The sequence below is a fragment of the Benincasa hispida genome, chromosome 11 (genome assembly GCF_009727055.1).
Source record: "Benincasa hispida cultivar B227 chromosome 11, ASM972705v1, whole genome shotgun sequence".
Lineage (NCBI taxonomy): Eukaryota > Viridiplantae > Streptophyta > Magnoliopsida > Cucurbitales > Cucurbitaceae > Benincasa > Benincasa hispida.
This window is the reverse complement of record NC_052359.1, coordinates 76,290,421-76,309,418: the sequence shown is the minus strand read 5'-3', so window position 1 is coordinate 76,309,418 and position 18,998 is coordinate 76,290,421. Positions and strand designations below refer to the sequence as shown.

General features: G+C 34.3%; 2 protein-coding genes across 8 annotated transcripts; one reads left to right on the top strand and one right to left on the bottom strand.

Moving 5' to 3' along the window:
- Positions 1 to 733: 733 nt before the first annotated feature.
- LOC120090995 (condensin complex subunit 1) lies at positions 734 to 9,594 on the top strand. 2 transcript variants are annotated; one of them, XM_039048757.1, is made up of 17 exons: positions 734 to 866; positions 973 to 1,295; positions 1,413 to 1,573; positions 1,659 to 2,847; positions 2,984 to 3,175; positions 3,936 to 4,595; positions 4,751 to 4,927; positions 5,334 to 5,401; positions 5,498 to 5,720; positions 5,802 to 5,901; positions 6,018 to 6,133; positions 6,213 to 6,270; positions 7,886 to 8,037; positions 8,116 to 8,314; positions 8,598 to 8,750; positions 8,842 to 8,921; positions 9,448 to 9,594. In XM_039048757.1, exons 1-16 carry the CDS (start codon positions 734 to 736, stop codon positions 8,898 to 8,900), a joined length of 3,963 nt encoding a protein of 1,320 aa, XP_038904685.1. In that variant the 3' UTR covers positions 8,901 to 8,921; positions 9,448 to 9,594. The 2 variants fall into 2 exon arrangements, with proteins under 2 accessions (XP_038904685.1, XP_038904683.1); XM_039048755.1 differs by lacking the exon at positions 9,448 to 9,594 and having other exon boundaries at positions 8,842 to 9,060.
- Positions 9,595 to 9,914: 320 nt separating this feature from the next.
- LOC120090996 lies at positions 9,915 to 16,775 on the bottom strand. 6 transcript variants are annotated; one of them, XR_005485629.1, is made up of 9 exons: positions 16,572 to 16,775; positions 14,821 to 15,024; positions 14,386 to 14,491; positions 13,865 to 14,044; positions 12,506 to 12,973; positions 12,219 to 12,302; positions 12,039 to 12,137; positions 11,425 to 11,610; positions 9,915 to 10,206 (listed from the first exon to the last, which is right to left on the bottom strand). XR_005485629.1 is itself a non-coding variant. In XM_039048759.1 (8 exons), exons 2-7 carry the CDS (start codon positions 14,866 to 14,868, stop codon positions 12,067 to 12,069), a joined length of 957 nt encoding a protein of 318 aa, XP_038904687.1. In that variant the 5' UTR covers positions 14,869 to 15,024; positions 16,572 to 16,775; the 3' UTR covers positions 9,915 to 10,206; positions 12,039 to 12,066. The 6 variants fall into 6 exon arrangements, 5 of the variants coding, with proteins under 5 accessions (XP_038904687.1, XP_038904689.1, XP_038904686.1 ...); XM_039048759.1 differs by lacking the exon at positions 11,425 to 11,610; XM_039048761.1 differs by lacking the exon at positions 11,425 to 11,610 and having other exon boundaries at positions 12,039 to 12,134.
- Between the last annotated feature and the right edge of the window lie 2,223 nt (positions 16,776 to 18,998).

Here is an 18,998-nt window from a genome sequence, read left to right as displayed (position 1 = left end):
ATCACTGATAGACTCTTACCAACGATATGGTCTATCACTGATAGACTTCTACCAACGATATAGTTTATCACTTATTGACTATTTGAATTTTGTCATATTTATATATATATATTTTTTACATTATGCTATATTTGTTAATATTTTAGATCTAATTGCTATATTTGCAACTATCCCTAGATAGAAACAAAGTCAAAAAAATATTATACTTATTACACACTTTTCAAAATTCATTACATATTATACACGAAATAGAAAGTCCAACAACCTTTAATACAAACCTGAAAGCTCAAGCTTGTAGTTTAACGTAAAATTTTTCAATTAGCTCATTTGGTAAAGTATTTTATTAAAAGGGGATTTTCAAAAATAGAAAAATAATGGAAACTATTTACACAAAATAGTAAAATGTAATATTTTTTTTTTTATAGAAATTGATAAAAATTTATTTCTATCACTATTTTTTTAAAAATAATTTGATATTTTTTGTATGTGTGAAAATTTTCTTTAAATATTATTGTTTAATTAATTCTATTTGGACATGATACAACACTCGAAGTGTTAATATAATATTTTTATTTGAAAATTTTAAACGTTGTATTTATTAAAGTAATAAAGAACCCAACTACGACCCGACCCGACCCACAGTGCCTTCCCGCTCCTTGAAAAGCTCTTTCAATTTGAATTTGGATTCTCAACATTCATCTCAGCTATTCCGAAGCTTCTTCTTCTCTCTCCAATGGCTTCCCACTTCGTATTCCCCCAAACCCTTCGATCTCTCGAACAGGACTACGACGACAACCGCCTCTCCGTTCAGAATCCTACTGAAATCGCCTCTCTTCCTCCATCTCAACTCGAAGAATTCGTCAAAGGTTCGTCCTCTTCCACTGTTTTCACTACTTTGTTCCCCATTTCGGAATACGTATCGATAACCCTTAATTTCCCATCTACATTCTTCATTTCCTTGAATTTCAATAGGAATTTCCTTTGATCTTTCCGATAAGGACCTCTTCTGCGTCGAAGAGCAGGATACTTTCGACCGTGTGTACTCTTTGATTCGAGACTACAAACACCTCTCTCCCTCCTGTAAGTTGAATATTGTTGAGAGTCTCCGCTCCAATTTCAGTGTTCTTCTTCCCAACATTGATTCCCTTGCACGTGCTTCCCCAAGTAATGATGGCGACGCTCCGGTGCTCGATCAGATTGCGTCGCATCGTAATGCTTTTAAAATCTATACGTTTTTCCTCCTCAATATCGTCACCAGTGAGGAATCTAGTTCTAGTAGTAGCAACAATTCAAAGGTTTTCTACTAATTCCTCTACGCTGGTCATTATTTTCTTTTGAAATAGTTTGATAAATTTTGTGGTTATGTTAGCTTGATTTGAATTTCACCCAACCTCTTTCAATTATGCCTTTAGGTAACCGCTAGTACTCGGAAGAAAATGCCCAGAAGTTCATGGAATTGGGAACTGCAGAGGGCCCGTATATTAAACTTGATTGCTAATTCACTGGAGATCAATATCTCGTTGCTCTTTGGTTCTCAAGACCCAGATGAGAACTATCTGTCTTTTATTGCAAAGTACGTACTATTACTTAACTTGGTGAAAACGCTCCCCTGTGTATTTACTTGTAATTTGAACATTATTAACTCGGGTTTTCTTTAGAAACGTGTTCTCAATGTTCGAGAATCCAGTCCTTTTGAAGGACGTTGACACAAAGGATGCTCTGTGTCGTGTAATTGGTGCTTGTTCTACAAAATATCACTTTACGACCCAATCGTGTGCCTCAATTATGCACCTTATTCACAAGTATGATTATGTTGTGACCCACATGGCTGATGCTGTTTCTGGGGCAGAGAAGAAATATTCTGATGGAATCCTGGCACTCTCTCTTATTAGAGACGTTGGAAGGACTAGCCCGAAAGAATATGTTAAAGATACAGCTGGGGCTGATAACATAGGGCGATTCCTAGTAGAGCTTGCTGACAGGCTCCCAAAGTTGTTCTCAACAAACATTGGACTTCTGATTCCACATTTTGGTGGGGAATCCTATAAAATAAGAAATGCTCTGGTGGGGGTTCTTGGTAAGTTGATTGTTAAAGCATTTTGTGACATTGAAGGTGAACAGAGTTTTAAATCAGTTCGTCTTCGGAGCAAGCAGGCAATGCTAGAAATCTTGCTTGAACGTTGTCGGGATGTTTCAGCTTACACTAGGAGTCGAGTTCTTCAGGTTTGGGCTGAACTATGTGAAGAACATTCTGTTTCTATCGGTTTGTGGAATGAAGTAGCAGCAGTTGCTGCTGGAAGGTTGGAGGACAAGAGTGCAATTGTCAGAAAATCTGCGCTGCAATTGCTCATCACTATGTTGCAGCATAACCCATTTGGTCCACAGCTGCGAGTAGTTTCATTTGAAGCCACTTTAGAGCAGTATAAGAAGAAATTAGATGAGCTTGAACCAAACAAGTCCTCAGAGAATGAGGAAGGTGGCTCACCATTTGATGACAATATCTCTAATGGTGATGGTGAAGTTGTTAATGGCCATATAGAAGGTGAGGGTGGAAACCAGCAGGATAGTTTAACCGATAGTTATCCTCCTCAAATGGAGGAAGAGGTTGTTCAGAAGGACAATTTGACTTTGGATGTTGGAAACATGGAGCAGATCAGGGCTTTGGTTGCATCACTGGAGGCTGGTCTGAGGTTTTCGACATGTATATCAGAAGTAATGCCAATACTTGTTCAGTTAATGGCTTCTTCTTCCGTTACTGATGTTGAGAATACAATTCTTTTGTTGATGAGGTGCAGACAATTCCAAATAGATGGCTCAGAGGCTTGTCTCCGTAAAATGTTGCCATTGGTATGCTTTAACTTTTTATCAGGGCTTAAAGTTGTCAATTTTTGTTTTTCCATTTTCTAGATATCGTTCATCATTAATTCGAACAGTTCTTTTGTAGAATAAATTGTTTATTCTTTTATATTTCATTATTTTGTAGGCTTTTTCTCAAGATAAATCTATATATGAAGCTGTTGAGAATGCCTTCATAACAATATATATAACAAAGAACCCAATTGAAACTGCCAAAAATCTTCTACATCTTGCCATTGAATCAAATATTGGAGATCTTGCAGCTCTGGAGTTTATGATTGATGCCTTGGTATCGAAAGGTGATATATCTAGTAGCACGGTATGCCTCGCTTTATATCTCTGTTTAACATCGTTTCTTAGCAAGTTAACAACTTCTGGGAAATTTGGCCTGACAATCGTATCTTATGACAGTGAAAAATTTAAAGCGAATAGTTCTCTGGTCGTTTTGCAAGAAAAAGAACTTTCACATTTCCCCATTGAGAGCTATAGGCCAGTTAATTTTTAGGATATTTTCTAATGTAAAAAAAAAAGGGCAAAGAGGTAGCAAGGGTTGAGGAGCTTAGTCGACAAAAATTCATTTCATATTATATTTTACAGGCTGAGTGGCACCTGAATAAGTTGAGTATTAGCTAGGATCCCAGAAGTAAAATAAGTTACGAATGAATTCACTTCTATGATATTCACTGCATTGACTGGAAACAACCATAGAACTTATTCATTTATTTTTTAGAACATTTTTAACTTAAGACTGGCATGCAGCCATGTACTACCATATCAGTTTTAAAAATATGTATTTTATTAGAAAGAAACATGGATAAATGTATCTTCATTTACTTGAAGTTATCAGATGTTACTAATTAGATCGGCATGCCTATATTGAGGTACAAAGTATAAGTTCGGTTGTCATATGATGACATCTCAAAAACTTGTATGTAATTGTTAACTGTTGTGATTTTAAAGAGCTATACTTGTTAATGGCGCATGGATCTCCAGCATTATGCGTGGTTTGTCGGTTTTTAACATGGAATGTATAAGAAGTTTAAAAAGTGTATTTTGTATTTTTTTCCCCTTTTTTTCAGATATCAGCTTTATGGGATTTCTTTTGCTTTAATGTTGGTGGAACCACAGCAGAGCAAAGCCGGGGTGCATTATCTGTTCTTTGCATGGCATCAAAATCATCTGCTGGTATTGTTGGCTCTCATATACAGGACATCATCGACATCGGGTTTGGTCGATGGTCCAAGGTGGACCCTTTACTTGCCAGGACAGCGTGCATTGCCATCCAGAGACTGTCTGAAAATGACAAAAAAAAGTTGTTGGCTGGTAATGGCTGCCGGGTTTTTGATAAGCTGGAAAGCTTGATTACTAGTTCTTGGCTTCCAGAGAAGATATGGTATGCTGCTGCTGATAAAGCCATAGCAGCTGTATATTCAATTCATCCGTCTCCTGAAGTCTTAGCAGCAAATTTGGTTAAAAAATCCCTTACTTTCGTTTTTAATGGTAACAAGGAAGATGAACTGCAAGCTGACATTGAAGGTGGAAATGGTGACATATTAACTACTGTCCACATAGAGAAACTTAGTAGATATTTATTTATCGCAAGTCATGTAGCCATGAACCAATTAGTATATATCGAATCGTGTACCCGAAAGATTCAGAAACAAAAAGCGAAGGAAAAAATGGTTGTTGATGGTCAGACTGTACACGGTAATGGTGCAACAGTAGCTAATGGCGAGAAGGTGAGTTATCCTTTTGTATAATGAATCGATTATGGGACCAGGGTAAAGTTATGTTATGTCTAACTGTTGTTTTATTATCTTTTGATATCTATGATTCTTTTTTTAAAAAAATTAATATTTCTATAATATAAAATGTGACAGTTGAATTCTTGCAGGAAGATGGCATCAATGCTGAGCTAGGCCTTGCTGCTTCTGAAGATGCAATTGTTGATTCTCTTTCAGAGAAGGCGGAAAAAGAAATTGTTTTTGGTAATTCAGGAGGGAAGAATTTAATAGGACACTGTGCACCATTTCTTTCCAGGCTTTGCAGAAATTTTAGCCTGATGCATAAGGTGAATGTTTGTGATCCTTTTTATATTTATACTACGGATGAATTGTTTTATTCATTAATTTGTTCGTCACTTAGCTGGTGTTTTCGGCCACATTGGACTGAGACATGGCCCAGGGTTCACCATATTGTGGGAATCTTCATTTGTTTCTCTTGTGATGTTTTTCCTAGTGAACTCTTACATTACGTCTATTTCTTTGACATTCGATATGTCTTAGTAATTGCAAAAATACAGAGCTTTAGATTCATTTGATTTGTATGGAAAGTTGTAACATGTTACTGGCATACTACGTTTATTCATTGTATACATATTTCATACATTAAAACCAATTTCTTTATAGTTTTTTTTTATCTGAATGTTGAAATTTTAATTTTGAATTGTTCATATTGTCTATTATTTCCATCTGCAGTTCCCAGATCTACAAGCATCTGCCATGCTTGCTTTATGTCGTTTAATGATCATTGATGCAGATTTTTGGTGAGGCCCCCCATCTGTTTCTCTCTCTTTCTCTAGTCTTTATGTGTGATAATCGATGTAAAGATTTCCTAACTCTCAAGTATTGTGAATTTTCAGCTATGCAAATCTTCAACTTCTTTTCACGGTTGTAGAAACCGCACCATCAGATATTGTTCGTTCCAATTGTACTATTGCTTTAGGAGATTTGGCTGTTCGTTTCCCTAATCTCTTGGAACCATGGACTGAAAATATGTATGCCAGGTTGAAGGATCCTTCCAATTCTGTTAGGAAGAATGCTGTATTGGTGCTTTCTCATCTCATATTAAATGATATGATGAAGGTTTGATTGATGCAATCCTGTTAGTTTGCCTTAATTTGGATTTTCATATTTGAAGGAGACTAATTTGATATTTGTGCTTAGGTAAAAGGTTATATAAATGAAATGACTCTACGTTTAGAAGATAAGGATGAGAGAATATCAAATCTGGCCAAACTATTTTTCCATGAGCTGTCTAAGAAAGGTATTGTTTACAACATCAATGACCTTTTTACCAATGCTCAGTTGCTCACATTTTGTTTCACCACATGAACTGGATTTTGCTCATTCAAAATTCTTATTCTAATCCCTTATCTACAGGAGCAAATCCTATATACAATCTACTACCAGATATATTAGGAAAGCTTTGTAATCAAAATCTACAGAGAGAGTCCTTTTGTAACATCATGCAATTCTTGATTGGCTCCATCAAGAGGGTAATCAAAATTCAATTGAAGGAATCTAACTAATCTTAACTTATATTTCTAAAACTAACTACTTATTATGTTTTTCTAGGATAAACAAATGGAGTCACTCGTGGAAAAGCTTTGCAATAGGTTTAATGGAGTTTCAGGTATTAATTTTCAACGTTTCACTTCATATGAATGTTTTCCAATTTATAATTTCCCACTATAAGAGTAGCTAACTTTTGATTTTTGTACTTGCTTACGTGATGCTCTCTTGGTATGAATACCCTCTACTTTATAGAATTATCGATTATTAATACCCTCTACTTAACTCAACAAATTATCTATTATAGAATTATCAGTTATTAATACCCTCTACTTTATTATTGTTTATGTAATTTTTAATTTGTTTAATTGAACTCAAGTTTTTTAGTAGTAGTTGTAGTAGGGGGAACTTTCACATGCTATGTGGTCATTGTGGTGGCTAAATTGCACAATCACATACTATTCACTTATGAAAGAGAGGATAAATATTGTTGACGGTTTAACTTTATAGTTTTGTGAAGCATTATTTATTAAAGTTGTTCCATTGGTAACGTGAGCAACCGTTGGAGAAAGATATTTCATTTAGAAAGTCCATAGATTAAAGATACTTCTTTTAAAAGTCATTTCATGCTCACCCGGAGTTTGATAGTAATTGAAGTGAGATGACTTGAAGTTCAAGATCCAATTGGAACGAGATCACTCAAGATATATGAGGAGCTTGCTGGAAAATAGCAATCTTGCCAAAAAGAAGAAAAATAGAGAGTGGGGAAAAGGTTGCAATGCACCAAGCTGCGCATCCCCTTTGCATTCTTCTTGCTCATGATAGTACAACCTGGTGCACAAGGAAGCAAGCATCTTTGCAAGTATAAAAGAATGTATGTGGAGGCAGGATATAATCTTGGGAGAAAACGAGGAAAAAAGATTGAAACAACCTAGGATTGGAATTCGGCAACAATACTGAAAAATATTGATTCAGTTTATTTAATTATGAATGCAAAGATCTTTTTGAATATTGCTGTCTTGATCAACTAAACCAGTCAAGAAACAAACAACTATAACAATAGACTTATAAACCAACAACTACCAACAAACCAGTCATGAGGCGTAATTGCATGGCTACTCGGTAATAAATTCACTACATCAATAACACCCAAGTATTTGGATGAAAATATAGGTTTACTTTCCCCTTGATGTTCTCTCTTTCTCAGTTTGTGTCAAACTCTGACAAGAGCCATCTTTAAGCTAAAATCCCGTGTTTGGACGATATTGCTGGTTTCAAACACCTGGAAAGTATCCATTGTAAATTCATGGCATTGATACTTTTTCCCCTTTCATTGACGAGCATAGCTTTAGTAATTGTCTTATTTAGTTATTTAGTAAGATTGCTCGACGTGTTCAAACTTTAGACTTCTAATTTTAGAAAAAAGAACGCTGGTGATATGGTGCTAGCACTTGAAAGAAGTGACCCCCTCGTTTAGTATGATTCATTAAATGAACTGAACCTTAAAAATTTGAAGGTTTACACTATTGGATTATTATTTCTTGAACTATCATGCTCACAGCTTGTGGACTGCATTCTACCATTCTCAGATATAAACCATCTCTTTCGAGTTTTAATATCTTCTCTGTTTAACCTATCATAATTGGCTATATTCTTACTTTTTGGTATCAAGTATCAAGTTCTCAAATTTACTAGTATGATGATGTTTCGAAGCTTATGACTATTATCGTTTGCAGATGTTAGACAGTGGGAATATATTTCATATTGCCTTTCACAGCTTGGCTTCACTGAAAAGGGGATGAAAAAGTTGATAGATTCATTCAAGACATACGAACACGTTGTTTCGGAGGACTCTGTAATGGAACATTTCAAGAGCATCATAAACAAGGTATGGGCTTATTGGCTATAACTCACACCCCCTAACCTTTGAATTGCAAAGTTCTCATGTCTTCATATTTTATTTCAGAGTAAGAAATTTGCTAAACCAGAACTCAAGTTTTGCATTGAAGAATTCGAAGAAAAGCTTAACAAGACGCATATGGAAAGGAAGGAGCAGGAAGTTACTGCTAGAAATGCCAAAGTTCATCAACAGAGGATTGGTGATATTGAAACTTCTGTTGTGCCGGCAAAAGATGAAGATGCTCCAGAGTCTGAAATCACTGAAGGTTGGTTCAAGCCACCAACTCATTTCTATTCTTCTTTTTCCACTGTGTTCCTCGGTTCTCTTGGCTCTAAATATGTATGAGGATTTAGGTATCATTAAAGCTGGCATATAATTGTTATCATGTTTAATTTTTCATAATCCAGTGTTGAAGTTTTTCTGAACACATATTAGGTACGATGAGTACTGCAAAATATGCCGTTTCCCCAGTTTTGTATGTTCCAATTTCTAAGTAGTCTAATTCCATCACTGGTAGGAACTTTTACATTTAAAGATCATTCTTGCAGATGAAAACATTGAATCATCTGAAGATGCTGAATCTATAAATGACAATTCAGAACCTAAGTTCGTTGAGTCAGAAGATTCTGGTACTTCCAGTCAGCTGACAGAGTCAGAAACATGTAAAACTGAAATTCAACCACCCCAAGTGAAGAATGAAGGTATTATGAGCTCAAGAAATTGATTGTTTTTATCTTTTTAAGATATCAAGAATCAAGCATTTACATCAATACATTGCCGGCCATTTTGCAGGGACCTCCAAATTGCGAGTTAATAGAAGAAGCTCACGTAGAAGAGGCATTTCTGCGTGAAGTTAATTTTGTCTTTCTTATGTAAGTTAATTTCTGCCGCTTGTGGTTAAAAACTTAAAAAACTGTCTATTTTCGAGTTTTGACCTCATAATATGCCTCCTGTGACATGACAACATCCTGACCATGCAACAAATTTAGTGAATTATTTTCATTTAAAACATCATATAGCTTAATTTTCTTCCAAACATTTATATAAAAAAATGGTTTTGAATCTAAAACCCATGAGAAGGGACATTAACAGTGAATCTCTTAAACTACATTGATTTCAAGACTTAATTAAGTAGCATCATCTTTAATACACTTGATAAGCAATTATGTAGAGTCAGATTGCCTCCAGGAAAGCAAACTTTGAGTGAAGCTTAATTGGATAGGCATTTATGCCTTCCTGGGAACTCTTACGGGCTGTATCAATAGTATTATTATTATTATTGAGATAATTACAAGTTGTATTTTAAGTTTGAATGTAATCTTATTTGTTATATAATATTTTTGAAGAGAAAAGATAGCCTTTATGGAAGGTGATGTGTATGGTTGACTAATCTTTCAGGTTCTTTGCAGTTGCGAGGAATGTGAAAAGCAATTAATGAAATCAAGTCTTGTGGATTTTGTGAAATTTGAAGTAAGATTGATGTTATACTTTTAAGAACCTCTGAAGTACAATAGAAAACAGAACCAAATAAATAAATAAATATATATATATATATATATATATTCAATGAATTTGTGAAGCGGAAACGTGATGTGTATTTAGTGTGCTTGCATTCCAGGTACGAATGAAGAAAAAAATCAACATTGTCAAACATCAGCATGATATTGATTTTATTATTTATTTATATGTGAGTTTTTATTCGTTGATTTTTCCAGACGGGAAATAAGACTTTTTGTTTTTTCTAAAGAAAGTCAACTCAATTATGGGAAGAGCATTGTAAATGCAATTCTCTCGTTCATAGCTTTTTAATACCTGTGCCATGTTTTGTAGCCTCATCAATAAAGAAGGAAACAACGTTAGTGATATCGACCTGAATTCCGTTTTTCATTTTGATCACTTTCACAGTTAGTTTCAACCAGAATTAGACGTAAATTAATTGTCATCACCCCCAAAAAGTCCATTACAAATTGCCTAAAGCTCAAAAACTTTACCTCCATACAACTGAAAATGGGCTGCTAGAATGTGCTGCTAGAATGTGCTGCAAACTAGCAAGAGCCAAGTGATCTGAATCACCCATCCTTGTCCCTCAGAAAATTTCAGGCGGCATTTGTATTCAACTTTCAATGCATGATCCATTAACTTTTACTCTCCATAAACCTTCAATTTTATCAGATTGTGCTGTTAGATAATGCCACAATCTTTATCTTTTACTACGTTTTTTGGGAAAAAAGAAACGTGAAAGAGAACCCACTTGTAATTTTAATGGTCTATGTTTACTATTAGATCAATGAGAATAAAAAATGTGAAACCCATTTGATTACTTTTAGTATTGTTTACTTGTGTTCTACATTTTGACATATGTACCCCACATTCAATTTTGTAATACATCTAAATTTATAATAATTACAATGCAATCTTATTGATAAATAAAGAGTAATCAATCCAATTGTCCTTAAAAATTACATCCAATCATTATTATTACCATTACCACAATAATATTGTTACAACTAAAAAAGCATCAATTTTAACATTTTTACTATTACCATTACCGCTTAATCCTTGTAGGTAGACGTAAAAGTAACAGTTACGGTAAATTTGACAAAATTCATAATTTTAAGTAAATACTATCCAAATCAATCCAATTACATTTACGATTCAAGTTCATTACAATTGATCCATCAATGAAATTTCACTATGTACCAATTTTTATTACAATTTGGTAAACGTAGACTTGGTACAAATTAACGAGTTTTCAAAGAGCAAAGCTATTATTTATTATTTCTTTTTTCTAATATCATTAATCATATATAGATCTCAGCAATTTTCCTTGATGGTTGATTTTCTTTTTCCATGCTGGTAGACAAAAATTGGACAAAATTGAAAAATAAAATTGATTTCTTGTTCCCTTCCCAAAAGAAAAATATATGTTCATAAAATTTTAATTAACATCATAAATAGAAATCTCGATTTATATGTAAATAGGAATCTCAAGCACTTCCTAAAATTGAGCTCGTGCAAACTGCCAAAGCAAAGCAAAAATAACTAATATATAAAATAGTTGACTTGAGAATTAAAAGTATTTCTCTAACTAAAAAGAATCTCTGATATTCAAGTTACTTGAAATTAAAAGAAGGGCACCAAACTATTTGCTTCATTCAAACCCTAAACTAAACCAAACAAACGAAAATGTGTCTAATCTAAGATACTTTGGATACAATGTCATCTAAACATTGTTACATTTAATTTCGACCAAAGATTTTTATTATTAAAAAAAAAAAAAAAACACGAACCAAGCCAGGTACAAATCCTATCAAAAGAAAATCAATTGAGACCAAACGAGAAACTTGAGAAAAAGAAAATGATGACTTTACATACATTTCTGGAATCGAACCAAAGCTTTACCACTACATGTTGTGATGTCAGTATAATCAGAAGTTTGTGCTTTTCTTCCTCTTCTTTTTTGAAAGGGAAAAAAAACCCCCAAATCTGATGCATTTCAAAGTTTGAAACTACCCAAACATTATCAGTCAAACCCCATTTCCTCCAAAAGAAAATAAAGATCTGCAATAGTAATTAAAAATGAGACACAAAATACACATCAGCAGAGATTCAAAACTAAGAAAATAGGTTAAAATCATACTATTTTGTTCATCATTCTATGCAAAAATTTTCCCTAAGGTGATCTAGTTTATGTACACCTTAACTATTCTCACGAGATAACCTGTCTGACCCTACAACATTTGAGTGTCAAGGAAACACATAAGACACTAAATCGTAGGTAGACGACCACCATGAAATGAATTAAACTCATGTAGTCTTTGGTATTTCCTAAGATCATGTCCACCTATTTACCCACTAGGCCAAGGGTTTGGCCATGGTATTAAAAGCTAATTATAATAAGTTGTGAACTCAACACAGAAAATTTGAAAATGATTGATGGAATAAGCATGAAGTTTGAGAGAGATAAAAGAGAGTTAAAAAAAGGGTACCTTAATCTAACCAAACAGGAAATAAGACTCATGAGTCACTTCCGAAGTCCTCATAACTCAAGCCTTCTGATATGGTATCCAACGACCTTTTATTGTCTTCTAAGCATGCAAAAGAAGATGGAGTCGGTAATCATTCTAGCAAACGAATTGTAAGATTTGGTACATACAAATAATTCGCACCTTGATGTTCTCTTTCGCGAATATCCATGAAGTTCTCAGCTTCTGTAGCGAGAAAAGGAGATCTAGCATAGCTCTCCAGTATATCTGATTATGAGAGGCAAGATATTGGTTTCAAGCAATGTTTAACAAAATGTAATTGAAGAACTTGAAGGGCTAAGCTGAATACACCATCAAACAATTTATACCATCGGAGAAGTTATGCCCTCTAATGTTTATAATGCTACATCCGATTTATGAACATACGATTGCCAGCTTTCATATAAGAACAGCAAGAAAACACTACAGACCTGAACTCTGCGAAAAGTCTGCTGTTAGATCTGATAGGCTGAAATTCCGAGGAATCTGACCAAGAAATCCAAATGAGGAAGTGTCAGGTTCCAGGAGTGGTTCATTCATGGGTTGAGCACTGGACTCCATGCCAGAGAAAGGAGCCACCGATACATCCCCTATTGTTTGGCGTGCTTCCACTACATTGCCATCGACACCCCCATACATATAAGAGGAATTGCTTGAATATCCAGTTTCAGATTTTATTGTCCTACCATTCAACCCTATGTTTGAGCTTTGGGTTGGTAGTATAGACTGTGGTGCTTCGATCCTACTTGCATGTGCAGACATGTCAACTGTCGGATGCATTCTCGAATGCAAGGACATGGCACCATTGAGAAATGCATTGTTTGGCATGCTGTTACCAAAAGGATGCTGCACATTATTCTGCTTAAGTGAAGATACTGAATATGTTGGATTCGGGTGCACTGTTCAAAGATGCACTGTCAACAACTATTGTTCAAGGTAGAAAAACGATCCATATGAAGGAGTAAAATCTGTCCCTAAGGGATTTTGGAAACTTAATAAGACGTTTATAAAATTTGAACCAATAAGTTGATTGGTCTTTGCTTAATTTGTACCAGATCTCTAATGGATAGGGCATATCCTAATGCATATGAGCATTATCTGTTAAATAAAATATAAAATCTCAGATCAAAATATCACAACTTGATAAAATAGAGGTGCTTTTAAGTATAACAACTACAAAACTATATTTCTACTACCAGTCCTGTTAAAGACAGCAGAAATAGTTCTTGCCGGCAATTAACTATCCACGTCCATTAAGTGAAGCAAAGTTACACCAAGATCTTCTCTTCAAGTATGCTTACTATTTATTATTTACTTGAACAACAGACCATAGCAAAAGAAGTCATGGCTTCATTCCTTGAGCTGATATGTTTTATATCTGAACTGGGTAGGAAAAAAATATTAATTTTCCATTTCAAGCTGACACCAACTATCTAAAGAACCCACAGGTTAGGTTAGGGATCAGAAAAACAAGGGATCACAAAATATCATGAAATAGAAATGGGTAATCATTTCTTCCCTTGTCTAATTCTCCAGTTTCAACTTGCCACAACTATATTTCATTGGATAAAGTAAAGGGATAAAAAGCAACCATTTGTTGATATTTTTTTAGAAGAAAAATGGGTGGTGTGCAATAAAACTTATAATAAATTACTTACACAAGACATTTCAGATAAAAACCATAAGAAGCATAACAAAAGAAGCAGAAAAAGAAAAAAAGACAAACTCCTACACAGAAAAGAAAGGAAAGAAAAGGCAAAGAAAGCAAGATAATTGCATAGCTGACTCACTTTGTTGGACGAGTGATCCATTGGCAGTAGGCAATGGAGTAACTCCAGTTTCCTGTATTTGCATCATCCGAACTTGTTGCTCAAGCAACCTGTTGAATTCAACTATCTGGCGCTTCACCATTAATCTCAGATAATACTCCCTGAAGAATTCACGATTCTCTTCTTCAAGTTTTTGCCAAACTAGAGTGCAGGAAATTCATTAAATTGCTGTAAGACAATAAGAATATCTACTGTAGAAAATGACTGATCCAGAATTATCGACTGTCCAAAAGTTAGGTGACAAAGCAAATATTACATAGAACTAATAATTTTGTAATTTATATGGTGAAGTTAGGATTATCAACTGTCCAAGAGTTAGGATCATATTTCTATTACCAAAAAAAAAAATCCAGGAAAGCAGTATTATGGTAATTAGGTCTGATATAATAATCCTCTCATCAACATCTCTCGCAATTTCAATTGTTATTGACTGTATATGCAAGGGTGCAAAAGGCAGCAAGAAATATGAAGTTAACTGTTACCAAGTTCTGTAAAACTCGGCTCGATTTTTGCTTGATTCAGCAGTGTATCCACAACTTCCTTTTGGTTCATGTATAGCTGAAGGCATCGTTCAATCAGATTTTGCACCTAGCATCAGACAGATTGGAAATAATGTAGCACGCCGTTATCTCATAAAAGGAAAGTTAGATGGTCAAAAAATAAAAGTATCTTTATAATGATTCAAAACATAACTGCAGCAGGACAAAATTTCTTTTATCATAAAAATGACCCTAAAAGCAATGGAGATACCAAAACCCTCTCTTTGCTTTAGTGTTTTTTGTTAAACATTGGCATATGGCTCCTCATGTATATTTATATGGTGAAGTTTAGTTTTTCAACAATTTTCGATGCCTTAAATAGGGGAGAGAAAGAGAGAGAGAAATGATAAGTGCTGGAACAAGAACACTTCAGCTTACCAACTGAATATCTTGGCGTGAGACTCTTCTCATCGATCCACTCGACATTTTTAAAGACTATCCAGCACTCTTCCTCCACTACAGATTCTGAATACAAATTACTGGAGATGGATAGTATGGGACACTAAGGCAGGCAGTTCAGTGCATCAAATACAAGTTGAATGGCGAAACCAGATAACTTTCAGATGCAAAGAGCATTATCCGCTGCAGAAGCAAAATATAATCAAGGTTCATGTCAAGAAGTCTAAAATAGGTAGTTAAATGAAAGAACAAATCTATCATGTCATGCAATTTGACAGATTCTTCACTCAACAGGAATACTGTAGAAACGACGGACAATGGGAATAAATGATCAGAAAAAGATATCTTCTAGAAGAAGGTAGAACACTAGTCCTGTGTGCAATACTCTATGGAATCAAGATATACTTTACATGTTCCAGAAATTTCTTGCATTGTTCCTTAACTTTTCATTTCTATTTTCTCTCATTTCCACACTATCTGCACAGGGGCATCATCTTTCTTTTTCCATTTTTTTTTTTAACTCCCTTTACTATACTTTTCTTGGGTTAGAAACCAAACATTTATTGAAAAAAACGAAAGAATAATGAGGGCATACAAAAAATAAGCCCAACAAAAGGGAGTTCAAGAACCATCTACAGAGACAAACTCAGATCCAATAAAATCAAACAAATATCATAATTACAAGAAAGCCAAATCACCGAAGCCCACAAAGACACATCAAACCTCATCACACGACCTCTCAACTTCTCTGAAAATCCTATAACTACACTGAAAGTCAAAACCTATTATTATTGCTAGGTGGATCCATGAAAAATATTCTTGAAGACAACTTTTTTTCGTAACAGATGAATGATATAATGGCTTGCATTAAATAAACTAGATGTGAACGATATTGAAACAACAATATTTTAGAGATTAATTTTAAAAAAAAAAAAAAAAACAATAATTTATAGACCCTATGTCAATAAACAACAAATAGTCTAGTTAAAACTTCATGTAGTGATTCACAGGAATAGGTTACAATAACGTCAAACTGCTTCAATGGACACAATTCACTCCAACAATACAAACCAATAATGAGAAACCATTGAGTTCGGTAACAAATATAAACAACCACCATTCAGAACGACCTTAAACCAAGATCCAAAAGGCTGTCAAAGACACCAAATTACACCAAACCCTGTGGTTTTTATTGACCACCTGACCCAATCAAATAATGATTATGACATACAACATCCAATTTTTTTTTCTTCTTAACATTAACCCTCGACCTAAAACGGTGATACACAAGCTTTGCAGTTAATTCTGCATGCGTGAGCATTCTTCCAGTAGTCTAAAAATCCCCTCCCCAAAAATGATCACAATAAAAACCCAACAACGCAAATAATCAAAAGTCTAAAAAAAACAAGAATAACGATTAACAAACAACGGCAACTTCCACAGTCAACAGAACACGCTATCACAAAAGTCATTAGCCGAGAGATCACACAGTATCTCAATGATTCCACCGCAATGACCGACAACAACCACAAAACGTAAAACAGAGGGAGAAAAGAAAAACCCTAAAACAGCTTCAAAGTAAGGGAAAAAAACAGCAGAAATGAAGAAAGAAGTGGCGGTGAAAGCAGAAACGAGACAAAATCGGAAGAAGAGGAAGAAGGAGAAGCAAAAATCAAAATGAAGATTCGGCGAAAATAGAGGGTTAGAGTTGCAGAGCGGGTGGATCATACCTGAATCGGATTGAAGGAGAAGAGGAAAAAATTGGAGGGAAGGTTTGATTAAAAGGAAGAGATTTTGAGAGAGATAAGAGGGAAAAAGGAAGAAGGGAATTTTGATTTGGAATTGTGAAGTGAAGAAGAAGGTTTTGTTTTGTGTGTGTTTGATCGGCTGTTCGTCTGGTTCCGATTCGATTATGCGGTAAAATAGTTTTCATATTTTTGGCAAAAGCTTTTATTATTTTCCTTTATTTATTTATTACAAGTTGTATTTAAAAAAAAATATTCCAAAATGGAAAATGGAAAAACTTTGCCACGTGGAAAAGAGGAATAAAGGGCCCATTGAAGACCGAGTTGGATGAAATGAATCAATGGCCCTACACCCCCTTGGGATTTGTTTGGGTCATAGCTACGGAAAGTTCCAATTGTGATCGCTCTTAGAGAATCTTGAGCTTTCAATTTCAGGTTCACCGAATCCATGTTAAATTACTTAACCCTATGTTCATTGAGGAGTTTTAATTAAAAAAATTTACATTTTAAATGTTGACTTTTTAACTCTAATGTATTAATTCTTGACTTCATAATTCAATTAAGTGTCCAAAACATCTCCTAAATATTTACGTAGATGGAAATTTAATCTTAATGTTAAAAATGAACTTCTTCGTTCTTCTCATTTAAAAAACACTCGTACTTTTAAATCTCGTTTGGTGATCATTTCGTTTTTTATTTTTTGTTTTTGAAAATGAAGTATATAGACACTAGTTTCACCTTCAAATTTCTTCGTTTGTTATTTATTTTTTACCTATGGTTTAAAAAACCAAATCAACTTTTGAAAACTAAAAAAAAAGTAGTTTTTAAAAACTTGCTTTTGTCTTTGGAATTTGGCTAAGAATTCAACCATTGTATTAAAGAAATATCTAAATCATTGTAAGAAATGGAAAGGAAATATGTTTAACTTTCAGAAACCAAAAACAAAAAATGAAATATTATCAAACGAGGCCTTAGTCTTTGAGATTTGTCTCTTGAGTTTTTAAACCCGATATTTTAACAAATGAAGTTTTAAAAAATGATTTTTTTGGGGCCCTTATTGTCATCGTTGCTCATTGTCACAGTCTCAATGCATCCCTTGAAGATTGATCTTAGATGAGGAAGAAATTTATCTCTTGTTTCATATTCCCAAGAAAAGCAGTGGAGACGATGATGATAGGAAAGGATGAAAAATGAAACAGATAGATAAGGAAAAAAAAATCATTTTTCAAATTTTAGAGATAGAAATATCAAGCTTGAAAACTAAATCTAAACATTAGAGAACACCAAATTGAAGGTAGAAACTCGAATTTTTGACCTTGTGGTCGAGAAAAAAATACCTTAACCAATTTTATAAGCACTCGTATATATATTTTTTTGTACTTTTGCATTTTAATCCATTTTTGCAAATTATTAATTTCATTAATTTTAACAAAAAAAATAAAGTAAAGAACAAAAAAAAAACTATCCCTCATCCCCATGCAATTGAACATTATGGTTGAATTCTTTAACTTGCAAATTAATTACTCTCTCTTCATGCAAGACTAGTTCGTCTTAAAAGTTAAATGCATCCAACAGAAAAACCAAATTCCCTTATATGCAAAGCCAAACTCAACATTTGTTTCTAATTCATTGTATATTTTACTCTCTCTTTCTCTCTCCCTCATGCAACACTGCAACACTTCTCTTTCTCTAATATGCAAAGACTCATTGTCCTTTAACCATTTATCACTTCGACCAACCCCATTACTTCACATGACTTTGTTTCTTACTTTATGAAAAAATTTCCCCGAAATTTTTTGTTACGTTGTAAATTTGGTTCCTATGATTTTGAAAAAGTTAGAATTTAGTTCTTATGGTTTACGATTAGAATTTAGAGGATGTTTGAGACACTAAATTGGTTATTATAGTCTGTAACATAACTTGTAGAATAATACTATGGGTATGGAATACATGTTATTTTAGTATGAGTTATTGTTGGGCTTGAGTTGCGGAAAATAGGCTGAAAGAAAACTGATTTACTAACTCTTTTGGGCTTTGACAAAACGATGGCCCTTAAATGAATACCAGAAACTACCTTATTTCTTCACACAAACACAAAATAACATACTGAAAGCACAATCCGTGAGATGAAGGATCTCGACCTTACACTTTGATGGCTGAGATTAGAGCTTCACTCTTCTGCTGGTAATGCACTTCGAAAGACTAATCTTTTCTTTTCTTTTTGCAGAGAAAGAACGAGAGAAAAGAAAAGAAATAATCGCCGGGAGGCTGCCGAAAATTGCAGAGCTGATGAGTCTTCGGTCGTCTAGGCGATGGGAGGTAAAGCTAGGGTCATCTAGACAATAAGGCATAAGTCGTCTAGACCATGAAGGCTTTACTGAAGATCGCCTAGACAAGGTCGTCTAAACAATG